The 27,956-nt window shown below is 55.4% G+C and overlaps 2 protein-coding genes across 4 annotated transcripts; one reads left to right on the forward strand and one right to left on the reverse strand.

Moving 5' to 3' along the window:
* Positions 1–120: 120 nt before the first annotated feature.
* Positions 121–13,966, reverse strand: MAFK (MAF bZIP transcription factor K). Its single transcript, XM_027683659.1, has 3 exons — positions 13,821–13,966; positions 5,775–5,854; positions 121–4,605 (listed from the first exon to the last, which is right to left on the reverse strand). The coding sequence occupies exons 2-3, from the start codon at positions 5,808–5,810 to the stop codon at positions 4,171–4,173; spliced, it is 471 nt and encodes a 156-aa protein (XP_027539460.1). The 5' UTR covers positions 5,811–5,854; positions 13,821–13,966; the 3' UTR covers positions 121–4,170.
* LOC113967765 (lysosomal alpha-glucosidase-like) lies at positions 12,058–27,889 on the forward strand. Of its 3 annotated transcripts, none has more exons than XM_027683650.1 (20): positions 12,058–12,193; positions 18,539–19,070; positions 19,256–19,401; positions 20,360–20,525; positions 21,028–21,124; positions 22,139–22,258; positions 22,507–22,625; positions 22,695–22,826; positions 23,602–23,712; positions 24,521–24,634; positions 24,788–24,872; positions 25,221–25,338; positions 25,672–25,805; positions 25,925–26,076; positions 26,223–26,371; positions 26,461–26,602; positions 26,792–26,890; positions 27,015–27,179; positions 27,260–27,406; positions 27,641–27,889. In XM_027683650.1, exons 2-20 carry the CDS (start codon positions 18,549–18,551, stop codon positions 27,701–27,703), a joined length of 2,781 nt encoding a protein of 926 aa, XP_027539451.1. In that variant the 5' UTR covers positions 12,058–12,193; positions 18,539–18,548; the 3' UTR covers positions 27,704–27,889. The 3 variants fall into 3 exon arrangements, with proteins under 3 accessions (XP_027539451.1, XP_027539450.1, XP_027539452.1); XM_027683649.1 differs by lacking the exon at positions 12,058–12,193 and adding an exon at positions 17,282–17,361; XM_027683651.1 differs by lacking the exon at positions 12,058–12,193 and adding an exon at positions 17,359–17,365.
* The last annotated feature ends 67 nt before the right edge of the window (positions 27,890–27,956 follow it).

Here is a 27,956-nt window from a genome sequence, read left to right on the forward strand (position 1 = left end):
AAACAGAAGACTTCTATCATTAAAAAAATGAAAGCAAGTATCCACCATCTACGGAAACACCCCAGCAGACTGAAATACAGACGAAGGAAAACAAATCCACATTACAAAAGTTTTTCGGTTTTGTTTTGTTTCCTTTTTTTTTCTTTTTTTTGTCCTTTTTTTTTTTTTTTTTACTTTTTAAATAAAAACAATCATGACAATGAAGTTTAAATGATTCGAGAGAGAAAAAACTGCCACCTTCTCCTCCTCCCCGGGGTCTGAGCTGTCCCTCGTGCTCCCGTGGCATCGCGCCTGGTCCTGCCACAGCTCGCCTCCCCGCCGGCTCACCACCAGCGCCTCATCCCACCCGGGCCGTCCCGGCGCTGCCGTGTCACCCAGGTCTCTGCACTTTGTGGTAGAGTTGGGCAAGAGCAGAGAAACTGACTTGTTTCTAAGGGATCTGGAGCTGCCCTGGAGGGAAAGGTTCCCCACTCCCAACAGAGAGCACAGCAAACACGTCTACGAGAACAGAGATGCCCCTCCCGGTCCCTGCACGATGCTTTTCGTCTTCTCCTGCCTCCCGCCCAGCCCTCGGTTCCCACGTCACGCTGCGGATGGGGAGCAACCAAAGAAAGGCCAGGCCCAGGGTGGGAGGATCCCAGCACTCAAAAATCAGAGCCCCCGCTCCTCAGCAGGGTCGGGGGGACAAACTAAGAGGGGCAGAGAAGGGAGCCCCGGCATCCAAACTACTGCAGCAAAGAGACAAGCGAGAGGCGCGGCTGCGGGGGAACGCGCCCCAACGCCACCAGCGCCACACGCCGCACTCGCCCTGGGTGTCAGGTTGGCAAGTGCAGGACGGAGAGGGAAAAAAAAAAACAAACAAAACAAAACAAAAAAATAAAACACAACAGAAACAAACCGAACCCCAGAGGAATGCAACGCGACAACCCCAAGCTGGAGGGCCCTCCAGGGAGGAGGGTGGAGGAGCTGGGTCTCCAACGCGGTCAACAGCTTTCGGGTCATTCCTCCCTCCACGTTACCTTGCAATTCTGATCCCTCTGTGGAAGTTTAGCCAGGACATTTCATTCCCCTCCAGGTCACCACCCAGGGAGCCCTGGACTGGCAATTTCTTTTAATAAAGATTTACAGTATCAAACTTGGAAAAAAAATTATTTTTTTTCTTTTTTACGAAAAATCTGTACGATAAAATGTATATAATTATATATTTATATATATATTTCTCTCTCTTTAAATATTTCCACGTGGTCCTTATGGATATCCAATATGGATTACCTACCATGGCTATGGTATCAACAGCTTTAACAACACCCAGGCCTCTTGTTCTTTATCGAGTGACCAGAGATTTAAGTGCCTACCAGCACTAAACTAGCAATCACTTGGACAAGCCTTTGGCACCCTTCCAAGAACTGGAAAAAAAAGAAATACTTGGCCACAAGGGAAGTGCCACGTAAAGATATGTTTCTCAACTCATTCCAACAGCAAGAAGACCCCACGGAACAAAGTTGGACCTCCGTCTCCCTTGGTGAGACTGGTCTGACTTCCCCGGAGGGGTGTCAAGGGCAGCCAGAGGGTGTTCCTATCTAGCCAGGAATGTTATGGAGCTCTGGAGCTGTTTTAAAGACTGGAAGCATTTGGGCATTTTCAAGTCAACTGGCCTTTTTCAATAAAGTTTTCATTTAAAGCCCCAACAGTGCCAGGAGTCTCCATTTGCCTGTTTTTGGAGGCACCTGTAAGGTCTGGGAAAGTTTCCAATGTCTGTGAGCTGGAGAACATGAGAGGACCAGGAAATGACAGTAACATCTTTCTCTTCCTCAGCTTCTGCTGTGGGAGTCAATAACTGGTACTGATACACAGGACATTGATCTGCCTGTTTGGAGATAGGGAGGGAGTGGAGGAGAAATGAGGTAACACTAAGTGTCATCCAAACTCTACGTGTTGGAAAATCACTTGAAGGAAACTCCCTGCTCCCCTCCATAACACGTGGATCTGGCAGGGGGAATGAGCCTTCAGGAAGCATTTCACTGACACCCTTTCTGGCTCAGTAAGGTCACGGATGTCGATGTTGAGGACTGAATGAGAACCAAGTCTGAGGTTTCTCTTTTCATTAACCTATTTCACAAGGGATCCTCCTGGGAAATCCAGAGACTCTGATGACAAGGTGAAAAAAAAAGAAAAAGCAAGCTAACGACTTCTTCCAAAGACAAGTAGGGCTTCACTAACTTACTGCCATCCAAGGCAAGACAAAGCCTCAAACAACAAATTATATGGGTGTCAGATGCCAGCTCACTGTCCCCTTTGCAACAACGGTGGCACTTGCTTATTCTCTTTCAGTCCAAAACACTCATGAATTCTTCGTGATCTTTGTTTTCTGTTCTGGAGCCCAAATTCTCTAAGCTCTTCTCCTCATCTTGAACTTCAGCAATCTCATTCTCTTCTCACCTGCGTGACAACAGGCATCGTCCATTCCACAAGTCTCTGACCTGCCCTACAAAACTCACAGTCCCTTTTCTTTCCTACTTTAAAAAGAAAATAAAAACAACAACAAAACACACAAACACCAACATAGCTATTTTTTTTTTACAGTGACCTGGAAACGTTCATCTTTTTAGCGCTGCTGCGCAACAGCAGAATCTCTCCTTTCAGCTTCCCACCTCCTGCCCATTGCCGAGCCAGAAATCCCTCTCCCAAACCACTGCTCAGAGCCATACGAACGACTTCTCGATCCCAATTCTTCCGTCCCCTACACACACACCGATTTTCCATCCTGCCTTCTGCGCACCTCTCGGGATAATTCACCCATTGGCAAGAGAAAGCGTCAAGTTTCAGGGTCACATTCACACAGGTTGTCTGAACACTGAGGGTTGTTCACTGTACTCTTTGGATCCCAAATTCAGCATCCGATGTGCTATGGAGAGGAAAAGACCCTTCCAGCTCCCATCTGACCTCCCCATAGCCCTTCTCTGGTCATCAAGGACTGGCGAGCGCAGCTCTCCAGCTGGGATGCTCGTTGCTAACCTACCAACGCTTTTGTCAAAGAGGAGACTCTAAAACTTCTCTCCTCCTGTCTGAACACTATTGCCCTCTAGTTACACTTCAGTGCTTTAAAAACATCCTTCCGAAATGTGCTGCACAAACCCCTTCTCATAGTGCTGATCCCAGCAGAACTGTCCCACCTTCTCTCACAGCCAGTTCTGCCTCCACCAGTAATTCTTGCAGCATTTTTCCTCCTCATCTCCCCTTCTCCTCCCCATCACACTGCTCTTCATTCACAGCATTTACTGTGCCTCCCTCCCCTAAGCTTCAGGGAATCCAGGAAAAAAAAGCTGCTACTTCAAGACTGTGGATCATTTGGAAGAAATAAACTGCATAAATATACCCAATTCACAGGCACACCTTTGGGAAGGAGCTATTGGGAAACTTGGGCTTGGAATAAAGGAGGCTGCGATGTAGCTTTTACAGGCCACACAGGTAATGGGGCATATTAAAATATGTAAAATATATATTTTTCCATAATTTAACAGCATGGATCAAAAACAAAAGGTTATTCCTAATGGGTGTGGTCAGACCCAAGTATTAATCTCCATTGTCCTCCCACTCCCATCCACTCATACCACGATGAAATCAAATCCAAAAAGCCTATATCCCTGCCCTCGTAATATCAGATGGAAGTGGGGAAGGTAGGGGAGACCCTCTTACAAGGAGTAGGAGGCCACTAAAGGAAACTCTTTTTCCCATACATTCATCTCACATGATGATTTCTATGGTCCATCTGTTTCCTGGCTCTTGAGCATCATTCACGAAGACTCCGGAGGCTCCTCAGGTATCTTCTCCCAGCTGGGAGGTTCCCCACGGCTGAGAGGGGTTTGTGGACACAAGGGGAAGGAGGAAGCAGATCTAGCAATTTGTACTGCATACAGAGCTCAAATCCTGGACACGAGAGGTTGATGGAGCCACTGAGTCCAGACAGAAGCAGCCAGTTAAGTTCCCTTTGTAGGAACCCTTTGGGTTTGTTTGTTTTCCTCGTTTTCTTTTTTTTTCTTCTATTTTTTGCACTTTTGGAAGAGAATTCTTAAAATGCCAATTCTTGACATGACCAAGGACTCCGGAACAATGCATAAGAGCCTTATCCCCTCCCCTCTGAAAGGCTGCTAGTTCCCCCCACCGAGGGCACTAGGACGCTGCTGAAAACGGCACAGAACTGGATGAGATTTCGGCTGATTTCACGATGGTGATGACACTGGTGGTGGCAACTTTGGTCGGGGTAATAGGCCCTCGCGCCACGGTACGAGCAAAGGTCTGGAGTGCTTCGTACTTGGAGCGCAAGGCATCCAGCTCTAGCTTCATGCTGCTGTTTTCTCTGGCCAGCTTCTCCACCTCTTGCTGCAGCTCAACCCGCTGCCTCTCGAGCTCCTCTTTCTGAGTCACGCGCTTGATGCGGCAGCTGGCAGCGTAGCCCCGGTTCTTCAGCGTGCGTCTCCGCTGCTTCAGACGGATGACCTCCTCTTTGGTGAGACCCCTCAGGTGCTGGTTCAGCTCCCGTACGGACATTGACACGAGTTCATCATCACTCAGCACTGGGGCATTCTCTCCTGACTCCTCCTTTACCTGCAAATACCAACAGCACAGGGGTAGCAGCAACCCTACGCGAATGGATGTTCTGGACAGCAGAAGGAGACAAGGCCACCCCTTGGCAACGTGACAGCCCTACCTGGAAAACACCCCCGCAGCGCTGTAAAGAGCACAAGCTCCACTAAAACATCTGGGTTAAACATTGTAGAGATCTGAGCGCTGCTGTCATCTGGGTTTGGGTAACCCTCTTAGGTCAGAGAAAGCAGTGTGAACCCAACAGCAAGATTTTCAAGGAGATAAACATAAAGCCAGATGAAGCCTTTTGTTTGTGAAGCCCTTGGTCAGGACCCAGAATTCATACTGAACGCTAAAGATGACACCTTTTTGCAGCATTATGCTGGGATACTAGTGCAGCATCCCAAAAGCAGAATAGCTGCTTGTGTGCAGGGCTTAATTCAGCGTTTTATGGCTTTTCGTTGAAGATCGCTCATTTGAGCAGTGAACAAAATCAACCCTGCTTGGCTTCAAGGACACAGCCTGATTTGGTTATGCTGGGGCACAGGCCAGAGTGCAGTTACATGAGAAAACCACACTAAGGCCTTGTGCCTTTTGTCAAGCAGGTTTGCCACCACCATTATTTTCAGAATAATAGAATCGAGAAGACCTTTAACATCACTGAATCCTGAACTTTTAGGACACCATCCTTTTGTCTTTTCAGAGACTGAAGTACATATGGAATGAAGAGTTAAAACACTGGAAAGAAATTTCAACAATGTATCCACAGCCCATGCACAGACCACCATCATGCTGGCATGTCCGAGGCATTTACTGTCTCATAGATAACGGAGACACCAGCTGAACACATCCCTTCCCCAGTGCCTCCCAGTCCTGAGAGTAAAAGTACTTCAAGCCTGGGAGCACTGGTTTCAGGATGCTGCCAATACCTGCTATACTCAGAAGTTTCTTGGATAGGCAACTGGGATAGACCAGCCTCCACGCCATCCCAGAGACTTCAGACCTCTTTCTGGGTATCGCTGGTATTCTTCCACCCTAACCTTTCCTTTAGACAGTGTGAAATTGTATCAGCACTCATTTGTAAGACTCTCTTAGAATGAAAAAGAACAGTCATGTACGACCCAACATTGCACAGTTCCACAACAGCCTCCCTGGTCACCCAGCCCCACCCACCCAGCCTTCTTGCCTACCTTTAATGCCTTGTTCGGTTTGGGATTAGTCGTCATAACCTGAGCACAGTCTTCCGGACAAAACTGCTCAGAAATTGCAACTGGGAAAACAAAACAAGATTTATAGGTTAATCTCAGAGATGAAGGCAGGAAGAAGATACCAAACACGGTGGCCCAAAACTCCCAACTCAACCACCACTGAAAGAAATAACCACACAGTGGTTTGAAGCACTGTGATAGATTCAGACATTTGTGTTGACAAGCGCATTGCTTTCCAACACTAAGACCTCATATTTTGCTATTAACTACACTAAGATCCAGCAGGGAAGACAGGGCAGGGAGGAGGGGGAAGGACACCCATAAACAACAGTCACACTGAGCACCACACACCGCCTCGCCATGTGCCACCCCTTCCTAAGGGGAGCACAGAGCGTGGCCTCTGAGGCCCTGCCACCTCCCTCCGGAGGAATCCCAGACGCTCCAAATGGCCTATTAGGGACTGAATTAAGAGTTACCTCCGCTCATAAAAGGCACTGAAAAGCCACAAGACAACAACTCCCTTCATTCTTATTTTGATGATTATTAACCCAGCTCGAAATTGAACCAGCAACCCAGAAAGAAGCTGCCTGGTTTGTAACCTGCTTCCAGCGCTGTCCCCACCCAAAGGAGACGCCACCAGAAAACCCGAACAACAGAAACAAAAGCCCCCGATAACAAAGCCAGGCAGAACTTTGCCTCTCCCAACACACCAAGACTGTTGCTTCCCGATCCTCCAGCCCCAGGCTGTGAGAGCAGACCTGCTTGATATATCTAGTGACGTGGAGGCATGTCCATCAACAGGCAGACCGTCCCCTGCCGCGACGCTGCCCTTCACTCTCACCTTAGCCGGTGACTACACCCCTTCGACCAGCGCCTTGCCAAAAATCCACCTGCCCGCACCTCCACCCAAACCCTTCACCCTGCGGTGACGGCAGCACGACGCTCCGACGGGTACCTACCGCGAGTGAGGCGACCACAACCGCGCCACCATCACAGCCTCTGCCTATGGCTCCCCAGCGGGGAGGGGGCGAGCGCCGGGCCCCCCCGACGCAGGGCGGCTTCGAGGGCTGCACACCCGCAGCACCGCAGAGTGCAGCCTGTCTGGCGGGAGTCCTCTCTCTCCCCCCACCTTCTCCAGCCCAGCCCAAACCCTCCCCATTTCCACGTCTGCATCGTGTCACACATCCTAATCATTCATGAAAAATCCAGCCAAAGCATCCCAAGCATGATTCCCTTCTGATAGTTGCCATGGTGACCTTGGGAAAGTAGCCAACCCGGAGACAGTCACCATGGAAACAGAGAAGCCCAAAAGCAATAATGACTTCAGGTCATGTCTGTGCAAAGACATCACGAGGTCGTCGGAGAGTAAACAAACTCATTCATATCTGCAAACAGGGGTGGCGGGATTTGGGGGGTGCAAAGGTGGGGCATGAGGACTGGTGGGAGCTGGGTGGGTGAAGGTGCTGGCTCAGCCCGTGCTGCTGTCACTTGAATTTTATCAGTCAAGACACCTCATCATCACACGACTTACGTAAAGATCAAGATGAAGAGCAGGAGAGGAAAAAAATAATCCTGTAAGTGCAGAGCTGCAAGATACTATCCTAGATATTAGGGAGTGTATTTAGGCGCCTCCTCTATTTTTAAGCCCGAGACAGCACAGCTCTCCATGTCTGGAGGAGGGACAAGGACAGCCGCACAGCGCACAAGCCAAGATGCTCCATGATGAATGGACCACTTACAGCAACTGGTGTGCACTGCATTTTCTAGAGCATCACCGAGTCCTTCCCTGCTCTCCTCCAGCACCGAACCCCACCCCGGGCAGACCTCAAACTGCAGCCCCTGCCTCGCTGGGGTCACAGGAGTGGGCTGGTCACAGGGGCAAGTCTCAGCTCCCTGCAGCTGCCTCCAAAGGATGGGGGAGCACCTGCCACACTTTGTGCTCTTCAGAAGGGCAGGATCCCCTGCGAGCACAGGCACTTCTTCAGATCCCAGCACTGCCCTTTTGCCGTCCATCCATTGCTTCCCCGCCGCACCAGGCATTTGCTGCCCACCCCTACCTCCCGGCCAGAGGCGCAGACGTAGGCCCTAGCAGTCAGGAGGAAGGAAAAAGCTCCTTGTCTTGGCCAGGAGGACTCGTCTCGGAGTTGAGGAGCGCAGAGGCGCTGCCAGTGCGTAGAGGAAAGGGCCGGCAGCCCCCTCCCTGCAGAGGCGCAGCGCCGGGCCGCAGGCAGTTGGTGCCATAGTTATGCAGTGAGTCACCAGCTGTTTACAGAGTTTGAGCGCTCACATTCCCACAGCATCAGAAACTCTTCCTTCCCTCAGCGGCATCCCCCCTCCCTCGCCACCCCCATCCCTACAAGGGAAGGGGCACGCTGGGCGCGCTGGCCGCACGCCGCGCTGCTAACGCCGGAAAAGGAAAGGCAAAAAGGAGGGGGAGGCCAACGACAGCCCCGTGTCACACCCACCAACTGCACAAAAAGCCTTTTGATCCTCACCCAGCGCGTCTTCAAAGCGTTTTCTACGCCAGCCGATGGAAAAACTGAACGGGGCCACTTGGCTGCGCAGAGATGGAAAGAAATGTAAAGTACCATGGAAAACACGAGCCGAGGGGGGAGGTTTCCTCCAGAGGGGGTCAGCATGCGGGCTCACCTGCCACCCCAAGCAATGCTCCAGCTCTGCATGATGAAACCCCTTCTGGTCACCTGTTGCTCTATGTCACCAAAGCAACAGCTCCTTACCCTGCACATTCCTCAGAGGACAGACAGCACAGATGCTCAAGTACAGGGTCTTCTGCTGCACACCTGTCTCTCCCTGCACACCAAGGCACCCCCCCAAGATAGGCGGGGATCCATCCTACTGCACCAGGGGTGATGGGCCAGAGCCACTGCTGGCACAGAGATGGATGAGAAGGTTCAGGGCACCATAAGGAATAGTGATACCAGACCTTCTTGAAGGGTGGAGACTGGGGGCTGCCCCGACCCAAAGGGCAGGGTTCCACAGCACAAGTAGAAACACTCAAACAGGCTCAAGCCTCACACTCAAGACTCCAGTGCCAGGAAGAGTCTTATCTCTGCACTAGGTGAAGGCACAGGTGTGGTCCAGGCTCTGCTCGAAACCAATACAACTACACTCACAACCCTCACCAGCAGCCCTCCAGGGCCTCAGGCTCCATCTCCCCATCTACTAACTCCTTCCCATTAGAACTATTTGGGACTATTCAGCTACTAACAAGCTACTAAAATCAGCATGGCATCTCCCACAGATAGGAAGCAAAATCCACAACAAAATCATAAACCATTCCACAAACATGTCATACTCAGCAACATTCCCTAAACATGCTGCACAGGGGTCTTCTGGGAACCTGGCTGCAATTTGATTATTAGAACCCTTTTAGTCTTTACCCTACTCCTGCCCTTCTTTCCTTAATTGCGTTTGCTGCATCACATCTAAAATTAGGAGCTCAGCTTTTTGGAACAAGGACCGTGTTACATCCTGCTCTGTAAGCAGTACGACACACTTCGAACGCTACATCAATAAAGCAGTGAGTAGTAATACACCAACTGTGAGGGGAAAAGGCTTTTCCAGAGCAGCTTCACGCTCGTATTTACAGCAAGTGTTTTGACTGTTACATAAAGAGCCCTTGTAATTCTGCAATAAAGTTACCCATTGACAGCCTTGCCAACGCCCTCTCCCTCTCTCAGACGACTCCTATGCCTCTTGCAGCATCCTCCCAAAAACCTGGAGGTCTCCAGCTGACATTCTAAGCCTGGCGGTCTCAGCTTAGACCATCGAGAGATCTGCAGTTCCTTTGCTTTGAAAGGGAAAGACAGCAGAAAGCCTGACTCAGGCAGAAGCAGGACACAGCTTTCCACACAAGGCTTGCAATTAAGAAAGAAAACATGCCAGAGTGAGATTTCAGACTTTCCACGCTACAGGGCTTTCCAAGAGCGTTACACATTAAGGAATTACTATAAAGTCGCTGCCGACACCCAACAACTGGGGATGAACTTGAATTTTAAAACTCTTTCTACGCTGAAAGACAACTCTGGCCAGAACATGAGCACCTGGCAGACAGCCCTGCTGGTGTTTAGCTTCCATTCTCACACACATACAGCAAACTGAAAACATGCAACCCTCACCTTCTGCCAAGCCAGCGACAACTTCCCGAGGGCAGAAAAACAGCACAAGGTTCAAGCAGCGACGGGGATCTCTGCCATCACGTCTCAATACAGCACCGACAGCTATGCAGGGAATACTCTACTCATTCCCAAATGCAGCCATTTAATTCCTAGGCAGCTGTTTAAATTTCTCGTTTATCCGCAAGTTATTCCCAGCTCCAGAGCACCAGCCAAACGGACGTGCCTACCAAGGATATCTGAGATGATAGGTGAAGGGAACTACAGATGCTTCAATCTTCATCGTCATGCCTCTGCCACTCGGAGGCACAACATGGATTTCCAGCACATTGCAGCATGGTAGGCAGAGCACCATCCTTCTCCCCATCATTCAAAAATCCATTCTCCTGCTCTGACAACCTTCACACATCCTGTAAGGCAGACTGACGCTTGTCACTCATTTGTAATGAGAGCGGGGAGGGACAGGCTGGTGGTGTGAATCAGAGAGTAGAGAAGCATATGCGAGGCAATATATTTGACATGAAGAGAGAGAAGACACAAGGAGGGGGTGAGTCACTGTTTACTGTTCTAGAGGAGCTCCACGCAGCCCTCGCCCAGCTGGCCAGCTTTCCATTTCCCTTATGGATCGGAACCAGCATCCAGCAGCAAAGAGGAGATTCAGGAACCTTCAGAGCACATTTAAGAGCTGCCAGGACACAGCTCTCTGAGGCACTCTCTGGGGAGGCCTGGACACGGATCAGATAGTCTTCAGTGGTTTGGTAAACAACCTAGTCAGATGCTGCAGAGAGCCTGTGGTTAGGGAGCAGGGATATGGATTACCAGGCGGGTACGCCTGTGTGTCACCTCTGAAACTTCATGGAGGAGGTGGCTGAAGGGGAAAGGTATGCGACAGCCAGCCCTGGTACTGACAAGCTTACAGCACTTTTTCCATCACACACTTATAAAATGCGGTGACAGAGATATACTGGAATTACACCTCAGCAATCACTAGCCCAGAGATGCATCTCCCCCAGCCACACAAGATGAGCCACCAAGCAACAAATAACTTGCTCGGATGCACAGCCAGATCCTGGGGCACAGTTGGGACTGGGGTTCCTGACTTTGCTTCTCCTGACCCCACGTGCCAGCCATCAAGTCAGACACCTTCACCGACTGCTAATAATGGAACATAGTGGCATCACTATTTGGCGTCCTGCAATATTGCAAAGCAGTGGCATCCACGATGCAAACTGTCCCTCTGCTTGGGAGCACAGTGGCAGAGTAATCGCTCTCATTACTGCCTTCCCCCCCCCAGTCCTTGTGTTGATGGTCACAGAGCATTGCATTGCTTGTGCTTGCTTCATGCTTGGAAGACTCTCTGCCGAAGTTTGAAGATAGCCTCAAACAATGGCTGAGACAGAAGTGGAAACTGCATGTTCATCTCTACAGGGTGCTGAGCCTGAAACTTCCTGATAATTGAAAGTGCTTGCACCGCTCAAGTATTTCACAGCTGGATGTTTACAAAAATGATCAGCGAGCAAGCTTATCCCACAAACCCCGACTGCCGCAGGGGCCAGCGCTCCCAGCTGTCCTTTCTTCGCTTCCCAAACATCTCACACAGCTAGAGATTTTCAATACCAAGTCCTGCAGCACATTCCACGCCATTAATCATCTCCCAATGCTGATGGAAATCAGAGTGTATCAAGCTGATCTGTATTTTTCCCTTTCAGGAGGCACACAGCAGTACTGAACTCTGTGCCGCAACAGATTGCCGAGACGGGCGACGGCGCAGAAATGACATAAAACATGACAAAGCACGCTGTCCTTGACAGGCAAGCAAAAAAAAAAAAAAAAAAAAAACAAATTGCCAACAAATTTCTGTCTCTGGTTCGGAAACACTTGTGAGGCAAGGCACGAGCCTGGCGTAATACAGCCGGGGAACATTTAAGAGGGCTCAGGTTCCAAGCCCTGACAGGCTCAGAGCCTGCAGAGTGTCCTGACGGCGGGAGTCACGGTGTGCCCAACCCTGCGGCAGCAGCCCCGTCGCCGCCAGCCCGACGTCCGGCACCTCGGCCGGGCAGGAGCAGAGTTAACTCCGGTGCCGCGCAGCCCTGCGCGCTGCCATTGGGCAGCCGCGGCGTCCATCACCCCTAGGAAGTGACTGCACGAGGAAGGCTCGAGGAAGGGTTCTCCACAGGCAGCACCGGGAGGACACACGGAAGGAGAGGGGGGAAAAGCGGAGGGACGCGCGCGCCTTTCATCAGTGGGAAAAAAAAAAATCACAAGGTAAAACTCATTCGCTGCTAAAAACCCCGACAGCACCACGGCACGACACGCTGGGCTGGGGCGCAGGGCTGAGCTTATCCGCCACAGGGCTTATAAAAACTGAAAGTGCAAGAAAAGGGCGTGCAGCTTTTCAGGGAAACACTTTGCTCTCACTGGCTCTCTCCGCCCTCCGCAGTCCCAGCTCAGCTTTAGGTGCGCTGGCAAAGGAGGGGGCGGCCAGGTGAAAGCGAAAATGGAGGCCTTTCCCTTTTTTGTAACAACTTTGCCCAAAGGGGGCTCGTTCCTAATTTGAGACCTCATGGCCTGCTTTCAGCAGAATCCGTAAAATAAATCCTCCAAGGAGCAGCCCACGAGGGAAGGGAGCGGGCTCTCAGCCTGAGGAAGAGGAGGAAGCAAACAGATCCTGGCGCACACTGAGAATTTGGAGATTTCGGTTCCCCTCACTCGTGGCCTGGATGTTTTCCCACCTCATGCCACTGCCGTCACGGGGAGCTTGAAGAGGTTCCCCCACCCACCCCACTTCTGATTATATCCCCAAACCGTCCCGCACCCACCAGAGAGTCACGCGGCCATGCCCCCTCCCAGAGTGTCACCGTCCCCTTTCCTCCCACTGCCGGTCCCTGGGCGGCCGCAGAGCGCCCCGTTTTCGGGGCGGCCCCATGCACACGCATCCCTCCCCGCAGGCTCCGGGACCAGCCTGAACACACCACGCACCTCTCGCTCTTTCGACCCAAAAAGCAGCTGTGCTCAGCAGAGATAAGCCCTGACCCCCAGCCCATCCGACGGGCAGCGAGGCTCCCGCCTGGCGTTTCCCGCCGGCGGCTGCTCCTGCCCGATAACCCGGGGACAGAGAGCGGCTCCCGAAGCTGCCACCACGCCCGGCCACCGCCGCGGCCACGCTGCCCGTCCCCGGCTGCGCCCCGGCTCCCTCCGTACTACAAAAGCTGCTATTTTTAGTCAGCGGAGCGCGCGGCGTCACAACAGGTTTCCTCACATGTATTTTAAGAGCCATTCAAAGGCAGAAGCAGGCAGCGCGCTCATCCTCGGGGGGCGGCGGGGGGAGAAAAACAACAACAAGAGACGGGAAAGCATCACCCCGGCGCACACCCGGGGGACCCCCGGCCCCGCGTCCCCGGGGGTGCGGGGGTGCCGCCGGCCCCGTCCCGCGGGCGCTGAGCGCTGCCGGCCCCGCGCCGGTGCGAGGGGACGGGGAAGGTGTGACCGCGGGGCCGCCGCGCCCCCGCCCCCCCGGGGGTTTCGGGGGCCACTCGGGGGGCGCGGGCAGCGCTTCCCCCCCCCCCCCCCCCCCCCCGCCCCCCCCCCGGCGGGGCCGCCGCCCCTCGCCCCCCGCCGGGCCCCACGTGCGCGCCCGGCCCGGCCCGGTGCGAGGGGCGGCGGCACCACGTGCCCGGCGCGGTGGTGACTCAGCACTTTTACCTCGCCCGCCCCGCCCGCCCGCGCCCAACCGGACCCGACCGGACCGAGCGGGGACCGGGACAGACCGGGCCGAGCCGCCCCTTCCCCCCCCCCCCCCCCCGACCGGCGGGCACCCCCCGGCCCCCCCCCGCTCCCGACTCCGACCCACCCGCCTCGCCCCCGCCGCGCCGCGCCCCGGGCGGCTCCTCACCTGCGTGCCGGCGGGAGCGCCCCGTGGCGGGGGCGGCGGCGGGGGCGAGGGGGGCGCGGGGGCGGCGGCGGGGGCGCTGCGCGGCTCCCTCCTCCCTCGCTGCCAGCGAGTCCCGCGGACAACAACAAGCGCGGGGCGGCCGCCTCCCCCCCGCCGCGCCGCCGACCAACCAGCGCCCCCGCCGCTTCCGGCATGGCGCGTCACGGCCGCGTCACCGCCCGGCCCGGCCCCGCGGCCGCGTCACCGCCGGCACCGCCCGCGCCGTTCATTCATGGGGAAGGGCGCGGGGCGGGGCGCGGCGCTGCCTTCGGCACGTAGCCGGTCCCCGTCCCTACCCTCGTCTCGATGTACATCGCCATCCTCATCCCTGTCTCCATCCTCGTTCCCATCCTCATTCCCATCCCATCCTCATCCTCCCCTCATCCCGATCCAAGTCCCCATCCTCATCCCCATCCACATCTCCATCCTCATCCCATCCTCAACCCCATCTCCATCCTCATCCCTAACCACATCTCCATCCTCATCCCCATCCTCATTTCCATTCTCATTCCCATTCCCATCCTCGTTCCCCACCCCCATCCTGATGCACATCTCCATCCTCATCTCCATCCCCATCTTCACCCCCATCCTCATCCCCCCCTCATTCCGATCCACATCCCAATCCACATCCTCACATCCTCATCCCTGGCTCCTCCACAGTGTGCAGTACCCAACACCACACCGCCACCCTACCACAGGGCTCACCCTTCTCTAACAGCTCCAGCCTGTTTGGATCATTCCCGAGGGAGGGGGCACGGTGTAGCCGTGGAGTTTTGCACCCTCACACATTTCATAGAGTCATAGAATGGATTGGGTTGGAAGGGACCTTAAAGCTCATCATATTCCATGGGCAGGGGCACCTTCCACTAGAGCAGAGTGTACCAAGCCCTGTCCAACCTGACCTTGAACACTTCCATGAATGGGACAGCTTCTCTGGGCAACCTGTACCAGTGCCCCAGTATCCTCATAAGGAAGAATTTCTCCCTAACATCTAATCTAAACCTGCCCTCTGTCAGTGTGAAGCCATTACCCCTTGTCCTGTCACCACATGCCCTTTTCAAAAGTCCCTCCATGTCTTTCTGGCAGGCTCCCTTCAGGTTGGGAAAGGAAGCAATAAGTTCTCCCCGGAGTCTTCTCTTCTCCAGGCTGAATAATTCCAATTATCTCAGCCTTTCATCATAGGAGAGCTGTTCCATCCCTCTAATCAACTTGGTGGCCTCCTCTGGACTCACTGCAACAGGTCGCTGTCCTTCCTGTGCTGAGGACCCCAGAGCTGGACGCAGCACTCCAGGTGGGTTCTCACCAGAACAGACCAGAGGGGCAGAATCACCCCCCTCAACCTGCTGGCCACAATGCTTTTGTTGGGTCATGTCCAGCCTCTCATCCACCAGCACCCCCAAGTCCTTGGCAGGGCTGCTCTCGATCGGTTCATCCCCCAGCCTATATTGACCCCAACCCAAGTGCAGCACTTTGCACTTGGCCTTGATGTGGGACAGACGGAGGTGGAGAAATATGTCTCGGGCACTGTGAGGCTCTCAGGGGTGCTCAGGGGCTGGTTTGGTCCCCGGGCTCCTTGAGACAGCTGCTGGCAGGGCTTTCACCAGCTGTGGACCAGCCTTCGCCCAGCACTACCTGTCCCGGAGCCCCCCAAGGATGCTGAACACAATCCTTGCACTTTCCTTGTGTGGTTGTGTGAGTTGCTAACACAGCATCCTGACCCCTGGGGTGTGAGAGGCATTTCAGACACCAGGAGCATCCAACATTGATGGTAATGCATCAAAACATGTAATAACACGGGTGGTTGATCAAACCCAACTGCCTCCATCACAACTGGGCTCCTTTTGATTTTTTTTGTGTCCGTAACTATATTAGAAAGTCTGTGCAATTTATGCTTTCCAGCCTCAGGGCCAGATATCCTTATTGGAGCAGCTCTAAGGGTCATAGTTGAGGCTTTGAATAAGATCCCATCTTTTGCTGCTCCCTTTGAACAACACGAGCTGGAAAACACAGAGAGCCCCATTTCCGGCACAGCCCCACAGATCTGGGCAGCTGGAGTGAGATTTAGGTGAATGCACCACCCTGATGTTAAGAAATCCCTGTTTACTATTGGAACTGACTAATGAGGTTGGCTAAAGCTCCTGGGCAGCGGCATGAAGTGTTGGCTTTCACCTCTCCGCGATTTGCAGACTCTGAAATCTTGCCCTGGGTGCTGGGATGGGTTGAGCTCAGGGTTGGAAGGCAGATTTCAGCCATCCCTGTGGTCCCCACTGATGCCTTGAGGTTTGTCTCCAGATCTCCTTTACATCCAGGAGGGTTCTGGTGGCTCAGAGAGCCAAGACAAGCAAGGAGAGGGGTGCTGGTGGTGGGAGCCTAGGGGCCTCTGATGGCCCCAACACAGCCACCTGCCCCTGTGCTCTCTCTGAGTGATGATAACCAAGAGTGGCCAGAGCCATCCTGTATTATCCAAGGTTTTTCCCTGAGACATCCACGAGAGGGTGGAGGCAGGAGGCAGGAGGGATGGACTGGCTGCATCCTGGGTGGGGGGGTCTTATCCTCTGTGGTGACAGCCCCACGCATGGGGCTCGCCAGAATTGGGGTATTTTCCCCTGTCTTCGCAACAACATGGTTTTGGCAGACTGCTTATGGCAGGAGGGAAGCGGCCTTGGCACCTGAAATTCTGTTTCTGGGTGAATCGTCCTGTTCACAACAGGTTACCTTCTCTTTTCATTCCCTGGGGAAAGCAACTCTGCTCCAAAGGTGTGTTGTCCTTTGCTACTGACCTTTAGACTGTAGTGGCCTTCAATAGTAAACAAGGAGCAGCTCTCCAGTCCCTCAAAAAGTGGGAAAGCCTGTGCAGTTCTATACATTTGTTAAGCAGATGAAGAGAAGTGCATGGGAGACAGGAACTCTGGTGAAAACCTGGATGGAGAAAGGGTTTCATGCTGGAATGTGGGTGTTTCGTGGGTCTGGCCCACCCGCTGTGTGCTCAAAACACATCCTGAAGCCACAGTGATTCCCTGAAGCCATGACACACGATTCAGCACAGGGACCTCTTTCACTCTGCTTTGGGTAAGGTGCTCTCAACCTACAAGGGTGACAGAGGCATTTGTACTCTAGTTTTAGAGACCCTGCGTGCATCCAGGCTGGGGAAAATCTAAAACAAACCGCTGATCCCCCATATTCCCCACCTTGTCGCTTTTGAGCAGCGTTGCGTTTAGATACAAATATTAAAAATAAATTGAAAATAAAATAAAATAAAAAAACAGTCAAAGCGCACAAAGGAGAGGAGCGAGCGGACGATCAGTCGGCGGAGAGGCGTATGTGTGCCGATGCGCTGCTACTAGAGAGGCGCGGTAGGAGCGGGGCGGCTTCTCGGGTGTTTACGGCGGAGCAGGCAGAGCTGCAGCGCCGGGAGCGCTGCCCGCCCGCTGCCCGCTGCCCGCCCGCTGCCCGCTGCCCGCCCGCTGCCCGCCCGCAGCCACAATGTCAAGAGGAGACACGTGTATGTAAGCGCCGGCACGGCCGGAGCGGGGCCCGCAGGCGGGCAGGGGCTCCCGGGGCGCGGCGCTCCCCGTGCCCGGCTGGGCGCTGTGTGTCCCCCCGCAGTGTCCCCGCTGCGGGGCGACCGGGCAGGAGCCTGGGGAGCATGGGCTGGTGGCACGCCGAGGTGCCACTTCTGGGGTTCGTGTGGCCGCGGCGGGTGGGCGCTGCCACCCCGGGGCCGCCACCCAGGCGTGGGGAAGCGGCGGGCGGTTGCACAGGGCGGAGGCGCTGCCGCTCGCGGGGGTTTCGCAGCCGGGCCCCGGCGGGTTGTGCCGCGGTGGTGGCCGAGCTTGGGGAGGGCTGCCGGGGAATAAACCTGTTTGTGGTGGGGATGGAGCCGTTTGCTGAGCCGTTGCAGGTCGTAGGGTGAGGAAGGCAGCGTCTGAGCGCCTGTGATAGGAGATGGAGAGAAGAAAGTTGTGTCTCTTATTGTGTCTCTTATTTAAGGTGCAGAGATTGCTCCCTGCACTCACCCGGAGCGTGAGAGTCTCCTTCGCTTACAGTCCAGGAGATGTTTGTCTGAGAGGTTGTTAGAATCAGGTTTTATCAGCGGGAGGCAAGGACTGATGGTATACTCCCAGCCATCCCTTGCCCAGCCCTGCCCGCAGCTAAAACCTCTGACTCAGGGCTTTGGGCGATGATAAGAGGATGCTCAAAGAGGATGCTCAGAGCAGAAAATGCCCTGAGCAGAGGAAGCTCCCTACCTTGGAGCCGTGGCTCCCACCTCTGTTCCCCTAGGCAGAACAAGCTCGATTTTCCTTGCAGCTTCCAGAAATGCTGCAGTCCATAAATTCAGACCTGGGAAAACTCCTTGAAGGTCTGCTCTGCCACTCCCTGAGAGCAGGTGGGGTTCAGGTGGATGGTGCTTTGTCCCTTGGGGTTGATGGAGAGTTGTTTGTCAGCATCTCCCCGCACTTAGCAGGATCAGGACCACCTGACCTTGGCAAAGCCTTCCGTTGCCGAGTTTGCCATGTGCATCTTAGCCGAAGGTGCAGATGTGATGATGCAGGGTGCTCAGGTGGGCAGGCTCTGCCTGAACCAGAGGCATCAGGAGAGAGTGAAGCTGTCCTTGAGGCCTGGGTGAGCTCTCCCCCTCTGTCTCTTTCACACCTGCCTCCATCTCCCCTTCTATCCAGCACCAGGACGATGAAGTCGTACCAGAAGCTGACAACGCCGCAGCTGGCAGGATGCCAGGTGGAGGAGGAAGGGGCTGCCCCGATGCCCCCCACCCGTGGGAGGATGGCCCGGTGGTGGGTGGGCAGCGGGCTGCTGGTGGCCGCCGTGCTGCTGAGCACCATCACCGTCTGGGTGCTGCGGCAAGTGTCGGGGGGCTGGCTCGGACCCACCCCACCCCCCAAATGTCTCCTGGTGCCTGAAAGCCATCGCTTCGACTGCTACCCAGAGCGGCACGTGGTGGTGACCCAGGAGCTCTGTGAAAGCCGAGGGTGCTGCTTCATCCAGAGCCCTCTGCCAGCAGAGGGCAAGCAGGGGGTGCCCTGGTGCTTCTATCCCCCCGACTTCCCCAGCTATACGTTGGAGAGTCTCAACCAGACAGCACTGGGCATGGTGGGGTTGCTGGTGCGAAGGGAGAAGGCCTATTACCCCCGGGACATCGAGATGCTGAGACTGGACGTGGAGTTTGAGACAGACACGAGGCTGCACATCAAGGTGAGGTTCCTGTTGGCTGCCCTCCTGACCCTTGCACCTGTCATCCCACAGGCAACTGTCCCCTGCTGTGACCGAGCGTGGAAGCTGCTGTGCTCCAGGCATGGCTGTGTGGGGCCAATGAGTATCTCCAGCTCTTTGCCTTCTTGCTTTGCTGGTCTTTAAAGCACTTTTTCTCCCTTTTGCAGATAACGGATGCGGCCAACCCACGGTACGAGGTTCCCCTTGATGTTCCCCGGGTGACGAAGAGGGCAGAAAACCCCATCTACAGCCTGAACTTCTCCTGGGATCCCTTTGGGGTGCTGCTGCGGCGCACAGCAACGGGGACAGTGCTGTAAGATCACACCTCTTCATCCTGTGGCAGTGGGGAGAAACTTATCCAACCCTAGGCAGGCTCCAGCACACTTTCTAGTAGTTTTTCAGAGGGAAAACCCATGCTTGCAAGATCTCCAGCCAGTTATTGCTTTTTGTCTTGCATCTTTTTAGCAGACCTCACGTGGGGATGCAGCAGCACGTGGCTTCCTGGCCCCACGGGCTGGCCATGTGCTTGCTATGGCCATGGCAGGACTGGGTGGGATCAGCACCTCTCCAAAAACCTCCCAGTGCCCTGATTCCTCCCAAGGTCCTACACCAGCCAAACATTGTGCAGGTCCCCGGCACATCACCAATGAGCGACATGGTGGCTCAGGAAAAGGGCCAACAAAGGGTTGTGGCTTTGCCCATTTCACACTTCTTTCAGGTTTCCCTGGCTGTTGAAGCTATAGAAACATTCACAGTTCCAGGCTTTTTGTGGAAAAGGACTGCTGGTGACTTTGCTGTACTGCTCTCTGTCACCTCCATGGCTTTGCCCACACTAAGCTGTTGACAAGCACCGACAGCTGGGCGATGTATGGTCAGGGTGTTTTGGGATCCCATCTTTTCCTCCTCCTTCCCATTTGCTGGTGACTGTGGTCTGTCCTGTATCTGGGAGCTGCTTATCAGTGACAGCAGGCTGAGAAGCCCCACTGCCGTATCGCCTCGGTGGTTAATAATAACCTGGGTGGAAACTTCTGGTATCAAAGGGAAGGCTGTGCCGCACTGGGTCAGGCTGGTTTAGGTCTTGCCTCCAGCCAGACCCAAATTTACTCCTGGTCCATGGTGTTAGGGCGGGATGTGGGGTGGGACATGTGCTGCTTCACTGGCCCTTGGGATGTTTCGAGAGCGAAGGGATCAGTTTTTGATGGGCAAATGGATCCCAGAGAGTCCCAGCATCCCCTCTTGACCCCTTCTTCTCCTCGATGTAACCCTGGCAGGCTCAACACCACTGTGGCCCCCTTGATCTTCGCGGACCAGTTTCTCCAGATATCCACATCGCTCCCATCCACATTCCTCTATGGGCTGGGGGAGCACCGTGGCAGCCTCCTGCACAGCCTGGACTGGAATACCCTCACGCTGTGGGCACGCGACGTCGCTCCCACGGTACGTCTGTCCTGTCCCCGTGGGGGTACAGGGGGTGAGGACAGGGGTGCTGCTCTCCCATGCTTTGGACAAGCCCTGGGAAAACATGGCAGGGGTGGGCAGCAGCACTGGGAGGGGCCGGGGATGATCAAGGCTGACGGGCAGGTATGTGCCAGGGAGAATTTCAGAGCAATTGCAAAATGCTCTTGGCACTCCGAGGGCACCGGGTGTTTTCCGCTCCACCCTGCTGCTCATGCAATGTGTTGTGGTGAGGCAGGAGGTTTCCCTCTCACCCAGCCCAGCTCAGTAGCCCCTGAACTACAAGGAAGAAGCAGCCTCCCATGGCCTTCAGCACCAGCCCTGAAACCATCCTTATCCCTTGCCTAGTCCTCCGCAGGGGTGACAGGTTCCTGGTTAGGTGGTGGAAGCATATGCAGCTCGAGGCCTTTTATTCACCCCCAGTGACAGGGGGCTCTCCTGCTTTACCCTCTCTGCTGTCTTACCTGGCACCTCTTCCTTGCAGGAATCGTTCAACCTCTACGGCGCTCACCCCTTCTACCTGCTGATGGAGGAGGGCGGAGATGCTCATGGGGTTTTCCTTCTCAACAGCAACGCAATGGGTAGGTGTGTTAGGGGACCCCAGGCCAGCTGGTCCCTGGTGGAGGACCTGGCAGGTGGGGACAGATGGGAACTACTGGAGTGGCCAGTTTGGGAACCTGGGGTAAGAGGAAGCCATAAAAGGGAAAGATGTGGTTTGATGGCTCCGTTATTGAGCGCAGCCATCTGTTTCCTGGCTACAGCGAGGCTCTTTAGCAACTGCCGAGCAGTTTAACCACACGCCCAGCTGCTGAGCTGCCATCAGGAAAGCAAGTCCCTTGCATGCAGGTCCACATCTATTCCCCCCTCCACTGAAACATCCTTGCCCCCAGGCCCGGTGGGGTGGCATGGCTGGGGTGCAGCTGAGGATGCCGTCTGCTGCCTGTGTTTCCCCAGCTGTGCCACGCCAGCTGCGGCCATGGGATCTGCCCGTGTGTGCCAGCTGATAACACAGCAGCTCCTGCGGGCTCCTGCCGTGTCGGGGACGGCACCAGTGACCACCCAACCCTCCCAGCAGCTGCTGCTTGCAGCCAGCTGGGGCAATACTGCGCACACCGGGTCTCTGGCAGCTCCAGCTGCGCTGGGGTCTGTTGCAGCCGTGCTGCTGAAGAGGAGCTCATGTGAGATGCAGCCACCCGAGCTGAGGTTCGAGGGGTCATTCATGTGGAAAGCCCTTCCTGGGAAAGGCCTTGCTCCCACACACTCTCTTGTACGAGTAGCTCTAGATTCACTTAGGAGGGGGCTTTGGGGGAGAACATGAAGGAAAGCACTGCACTGCACGTGCACTTGGTCCAGCAGCGGAAGCTGGCGCAGCTTTGAGCTTAAAGAGCAGATTTTTAAGATAGCATAAACCACTGATCTCCCATGGGCTGTGATGATTTAAGCTTCCATTTAGCATCCACTGAATGCAAGGCAGGGATTTGTCTATTCCCCTGAGCGTTGCCTGTGGAGCTGCCTGGTCCCCATCATGGGGGCTGAGGTCTGGAAGTTGCTCCCCAGTTGTCACTGTCTTTTTCCCTTCTCCTTCCCCCTCAAAGAGGTGGCCCTGCAGCCTGCTCCGGGCCTGACCTGGAGGACCATTGGAGGGGTGCTGGATTTTTACATCTTCCTGGGGCCCGATCCCAACATGGTCATCCAACAGTATCAGCAGGTGATAGGTAAGTGCCCGCACCCCACCATGGCTATCTGCAGGCACCTTCCCCATGCCCACATCCCCGTCTCACCCCAGCTTCACCACATCTCCAGCCCTCCCAGCTAGGGAGGGATCAGCCTCCCCCAGCCCTCCCAGCACATCAGTGGTCAGTTATCATGTCCTTTTCCCACCTCTTCCTTTATCATCCTATCCTTTTGAGATGCTGCTGTCATCTCAGGACACACCAGCCATGCTTCCATTCTCCCACTGCAGGTTTCCCAGCCATGCCACCCCTCTGGGCTCTCGGCTTCCATCTCTGCCGCTGGGGCTACGGATCCAGCAATGGGACCTGGCAGACCGTGAGAGCCATGAGGAACTACCAGATCCCCCAGGTAATCCCTCAGACCCATGGAGTGGGGGGTCCAGGCTCCATCCTTCATCCCTGAGCCTCTGTCCCACAGGATGCACAGTGGAATGACATCGATTACATGGATGGGTACCGGGACTTCACCTTCGATTCCCAGAAATTTGCCTCCCTCCCCTCGCTGGTGGAAGACCTCCACAAACATGGGCAGCGCTACGTTATGATCTTGGTACTCCCCTTCCTCTCCCCCTGTGCTGTCTTTGTTGCAGAGCTGGGATGTAAGACAGAGGCATAAGGGATGCTCACAATTCCAACTGATCAACCCCAGCCCCAAGAATTTTTATGGGAGGCTGTTCCCCAGTGCTGGATGGGCAGCTGTAAACTGCCACTGAAAATCCCCCTAATGCAGGGACCACGGACACACAGGCCAGGTTCTCATGATGTGCTCCTGTCTCCTGCAGGGGTACAAGGGTGCCTCTGACCTCTGTGGGTGGAGGAATGGAGGAACTGTAGGTCAGGCAGTTTAACTCGTGGGTGCTCAGCTCGGGTGCTCCCACATCCCCATGAGTGCTGGGATCTTGTGACCTGGCTGGGATCTCCCTTCTTCCCTCTACAAAGAATGGGGGCACGGGTTCTGCTTGCTGGGGTCAATGGGGATGCTCAGGTCCTTGCAGGGGAAGGTTGGATTCCTCCCCTTTGAACTCCCCTTAGTAGCCAAGCCCGTCCATGACCTGACATTTCTTGCATAAGCGCAAGATTTCATGTATTTGTCCGCCCCCTCCCCAAAACGTCCTAATGTGTCCTGGGGACTTACAGAAGTGGCATTTTAGAAAACTTGCCTGGAAGCGTCCAAGCAAGTTTCTGTTCCCCTTGGGGCAAACAGCCTCCGTGTCTGGGCTCTGGCTGACCCTGTCTGGGTTGTCTTCTGTGAATCACTCCGGTCTGGCCAGGGGAAGGAGCCACAGTCTGCCTGGAATGGCACTAACCTTCTGCTCTGTCCCTAGGATCCTGGCATCAGCAGCACCAACCCTCACGGCTCCTACTGGCCTTTTGATGAAGGCTTGAGACGGGGCTTGTTCCTCAACACCACCCAAGGGCAGCCGCTAATCGGGAAGGTGAGGAGCTCCAAGGGGAAATCCCAGTCCTGTGGGTTATGCAATAGCAGGGTTGGGATTTCATCCCTTACCGTGGAGGGAAAGACAAGTGACCAAGAGACTTCTCCGGGATAATTGCCAGAGCCTGGCTCAGCCCTTGTAATCATGTGTCACCTTCTGGTGTCTTCACCAACCCCAGGAGCCAGCCCCTGTCCAGCAGAGGAGCCTGTGGAAGTCATATGAGCTTAACAGAGTCAGCAGTGCTGCCCAAGGCTGGTCATCTGATTTCTCTCCCTTCCTGTTTCTGGTGTGAGGGGAGGTTGCCTGGGATGAACAGTGCATCTCCAGATCTGCTCTGCAGTGGTTCCCTCCCAGTTTGACCCCTATGACTGTTTGCTCCCACCGTCTCTCCCTCGCCATCTCCAAGGAGGGGGTTTTATTGCAGCCTGAAAACATGTGGGAAAATGAATTGGCTAAAATTCCTGAAATGAGACAAAGCATGGAGAAATCATGGCTTTTCCCTGACATGCCCTGGGCAAGGTGGTGTCAGGGCTCGTGCAAGTGGAGGGAGAGCAGCCGCTCCTTCAGCTGTCACTGCCCACGGACTGTGGGGAGTCCTCAGCACCACGATACTCCTGGTACCATGGAGGAAGAAGGGGTATGCTGTGTATGTAGCATCCAGGACTCAAAGCATTGGCCTGGGTTTAATTTCTGGGTTATTGCCTGTTTCACCCCTGTTTCTTCACCATGCTGTGGTACCCTGTTCCCGGTGGCAGCTCCCCAAAAATCACCTGCTTGATGAACCCGTGGTTTTGTGGTGTCCCTGCAGGTCTGGCCTGGTGACACTGCCTTTGCAGACTTCTCCAACCCAGACACACACCAGTGGTGGCTGGAGAACTTGCAGCACTTCCATGCCCATGTGCCCTTCGATGGCCTCTGGATCGTAAGTCCCTCCTTGCCCCTGGGTCGCCTCCTGCCAGCACCTCAGCTCACACCCAGTGTGTGTCCTGGCAGGACTGTCTGCAGCTTTTCCAGGTCTATCCACTGATCCCCAAAACCACATGCTTGAAATTGCTCCACAATTTTCTTTATTTAGGACATGAATGAGCCATCCAACTTCATGGATGGGTCTGAATATGGCTGCCCCCCAGGAGAGCTCGACAGCCCACCCTACACTCCAGGTAAGGAGGAAGATGAGATACAAGGCTGTGCTGGCATGTGCTGTGTGCTTTGAGATCTCTGCCAACCGAGTGTGATGGGGGAAAATGATTTCTAAGAGACATTCTGTCTGTTTTACACCCTGAATGTCTCCATCTCTACTTGCATGTGCCAGTATTGGTGTCTAAGCCTTACACACTTGTTGGGGCCATGTCAGGGTGCAGGATGGGACCATCTGTGTGAGCTTTTGGCACTGGGCTGGCAGTGATGGCTCCTGTGAGAGGGCTGACCCAGAGCCAGCAAGTGTGGGGGGTCCACATGCCCTGCACCCCACCACCACCAGGTGCCAACTGGGCTCTCTCTGCTGGCAGCTGTGCTGGGCGATTCCCTCTCCTCCAAGACAGTGTGTGCCTCGGCAAAGCAGAAAGCCTCGGTGCACTACAACCTCCACAACCTCTACGGGCTGATGGAGGCCAAAGCCACAGCAAGGTACCTGAGCATCCTGCTTCCTGACAGCCTGGGGATGGGGTGGGACAAAATCCTGCTCAGATGGGGATGGGGGCTTGAGTGCCTGACTTCAAGGGAACATAGTCTGACTGCTCGCAGCCTTCAGGGTGAGAATGACCCAGGAAAAGAGGGGAGCTGACACTGCTCTGGGTGAGGCTGATCGTGGTGCCAAGCCTTTGCTCAGGCCAACTCTCCAGCACTGCAGGGCTGCCACAGGGCTGGACCTGGACCTCTCCCTCAACTGTTGTGGGATAAGGCAAATGCCTGGGGGGCTGCTCTCACCTCCTGCCCCTTCCTCTCCCTCTTGTTTTCCAGTGCCTTGATCCAGATCCGGGGGAAGCGTCCCTTCGTCATCTCCCGCTCCACCTTCCCCAGCCAGGGCCGCTACTCAGGGCACTGGCTGGGAGACAACCGGAGCCAGTGGAAGGACATGTATTACTCCATCCCAGGTGGGTGGCACAGAACGCACTCAGGTGCCCTACCAGTGCTCCCAGCTCCACTGAGCTTTCTGCTTGTTCGGAGACACCTCCGAAACTCCCCGCACCCTGTTGACTGTACCTGCCCTCAGGGCTGCTGAGCTTCAGCCTCTTCGGCATCCCACTGGTGGGGGCGGACATCTGCGGCTTCTCCGGCAGCACCTCGGAGGAGCTCTGCACCCGCTGGATGCAGCTCGGTGCCTTCTACCCCTTCGCTCGCAACCACAACACCCAGAACGAGAAGGTCAAGGGCAGTGCGCCTGGTGGGAGGCATCCTAGGGGTGGGATACGGGATATGAGACGTGGGATGGAGGATGCAGGATGGGGGATGCGGGGTGTGGGAGGTGGGGTTGGGGTGGGACAGCTGCTGACTCCCTGCATCTCCCCCAGGCCCAGGACCCAACGGTGTTCAGCCCTGCGGCCAGGACGGCCATGAAGGACGTGCTGCTGACCCGATACTCCCTCCTGCCCTTCCTCTACACCCTTTTCCACCATGCCCACCTGCAAGGGGACACTGTTGCTCGGCCCTTGTTCTTTGAGTAAGACCATCCCCACCAGTAGCTGGGGAGACGTTTGGACTGAATCACAGAGAAGTGGCTGATCGAACGGTGTCTCCATCCTGCCACAGGTTCCCCCAGGATGTGGCCACCCTGGGGCTGGACAGGCAGTTCCTGTGGGGCCGGAGCCTGCTGGTGACGCCGGTGCTGGAGCCCGGGGTGGACTCGGTCACAGGCTACGTCCCCCAAGGCACGTGGTACGACTTCTACACGGTGAGGAACACCATGGCACTTGGCCAGGGACTGGGTGATCCCTGCTTAACCATCTCGGGACTGCGGGTGGGAAACCATGGCTGAGCCTAGCAAGGCCTGATGGAGGAAGGGGTGGGGATGGCTGCTCCCCAGACCCATGCCTGAGCACCCCTGACTCCCTCACACCTATGTCTCTCACCACCTGCCCAGGGCTCCTCGGTGAACAGCAGTGGGGAGATGTTGAAGATGTCAGCCCCCCTGGAGCACCTCAACCTGCATGTCCGGGAGGGTTCCATCCTGCCCACCCAGGTGAGTGCTCACCCATCACCTTCCTGAGTGGTGTCCACAGCATGTGTGTGTCCCAGCACCTCAGCTCCCAGACCCCCATGCCCAGTGCTCACAGCCCTACAGAACCCATGTCTTTGAACCCCAGAAACCAGGGACCACCAGCGAGGCGACTCGAGGGAACCCCCTGCGCCTCATCGTGGCTTTGTCCTCGAGTGCCACTGCCTGGGGGGACCTTTTCTGGGACGATGGCGAGAGCCTGGACACCTTCGAGCGGGGCAGCTACTCCTACCTGGTGTTCAATGTCACGCAGGTGGGATGTGGTGGGGAGGGCAGGAGTGGGGGGTCCCGTGGCATCTGGCCACCATGAGCTCATGCTGTCCCCTCCTGCAGAACATCTTCACCTCCACCGTCCTCCATGCCAGCACTGAGGCCACCAATGTCACCATTGGCACACTGAGCATCTTTGGGGTGCAGAAGCCGCCCAGCAAGGTCCTTCTGAATGGCCAGGAGAAGCCCTTCTCCTACCTGGACAACCAGGTACAGCCCCATCTTGGGGTGCCCTGTCCTGGGTGGAAGTCTCCATCTTGAGGGGCTCCACCCTGCCTCCTCTAGCCCTAAGGGTCACAAGGTTGGTGACCAAAGAGGTGGGTGAGGACATCGTGTGGCTCTTCTGCCACAGCAGGGTTCAGGGGCAGTGAAGCTCAGCCAAGCTGGGTAGGGGAAGGCATTCTCCACTTCCCTCCAGCCAAAATGTCTCCTCTCCACCCCCAGGTTCTCACTGTGAGTGACCTCGGCATCAGCCTCAGCCAGGGCTTCTCCCTGCAGTGGCTGTGAGCAGGGGGCCGTGGGGTCACCCACCCTTGCCAAGACCACCCGTCCAGGAGATGCTTGATGCTCCAGCCCCTGAAGCTGGGATGCTGCTGTGGAGGAGGTGTCGGGGACTGTCACCTGCTGCTGTGTGTCCTCCTCCAGCACGGCTGAGGACAGGGGGTGTGGGATGGGGGCTTGGCCACTGAGTGCCCCCTACATGGCCCCATGTGGATGGTGTGGGCACCCACAGTCCCCACTGCAATAAAGGCACGTGGAG

The sequence above is a fragment of the Neopelma chrysocephalum genome, unplaced genomic scaffold, assembly GCF_003984885.1.
Source record: "Neopelma chrysocephalum unplaced genomic scaffold, ASM398488v2 Primary Assembly neopelma1_65, whole genome shotgun sequence".
In the NCBI taxonomy this organism is placed as follows: domain Eukaryota; kingdom Metazoa; phylum Chordata; class Aves; order Passeriformes; family Pipridae; genus Neopelma; species Neopelma chrysocephalum.

What these genes read in the sequence shown, in the direction of transcription:
- LOC113967765 (XM_027683650.1), top strand. Translation starts at nt 18,549, where the DNA reads ATGAAGTCGTACCAGAAGCTGACAACGCCGCAGCTGGCAGGATGCCAG. An exon ending in ACAGCAACGGGGACAGTGCT is followed by an intron (nt 19,402 to 20,359) that starts GTAAGATCACAC and finishes TAACCCTGGCAG; the next exon opens with GCTCAACACCACTGTGGCCC. An exon ending in TCTCAACAGCAACGCAATGG is followed by an intron (nt 21,125 to 22,138) that starts GTAGGTGTGTTA and finishes TCCCCCTCAAAG; the next exon opens with AGGTGGCCCTGCAGCCTGCT.
- MAFK (XM_027683659.1), bottom strand. Translation starts at nt 5,810, where the DNA reads ATGACGACTAATCCCAAACCGAACAAGGCATTAAAG. An exon ending in AACCGAACAAGGCATTAAAG is followed by an intron (nt 4,606 to 5,774) that starts GTAGGCAAGAAG and finishes TGGTATTTGCAG; the next exon opens with GTAAAGGAGGAGTCAGGAGA.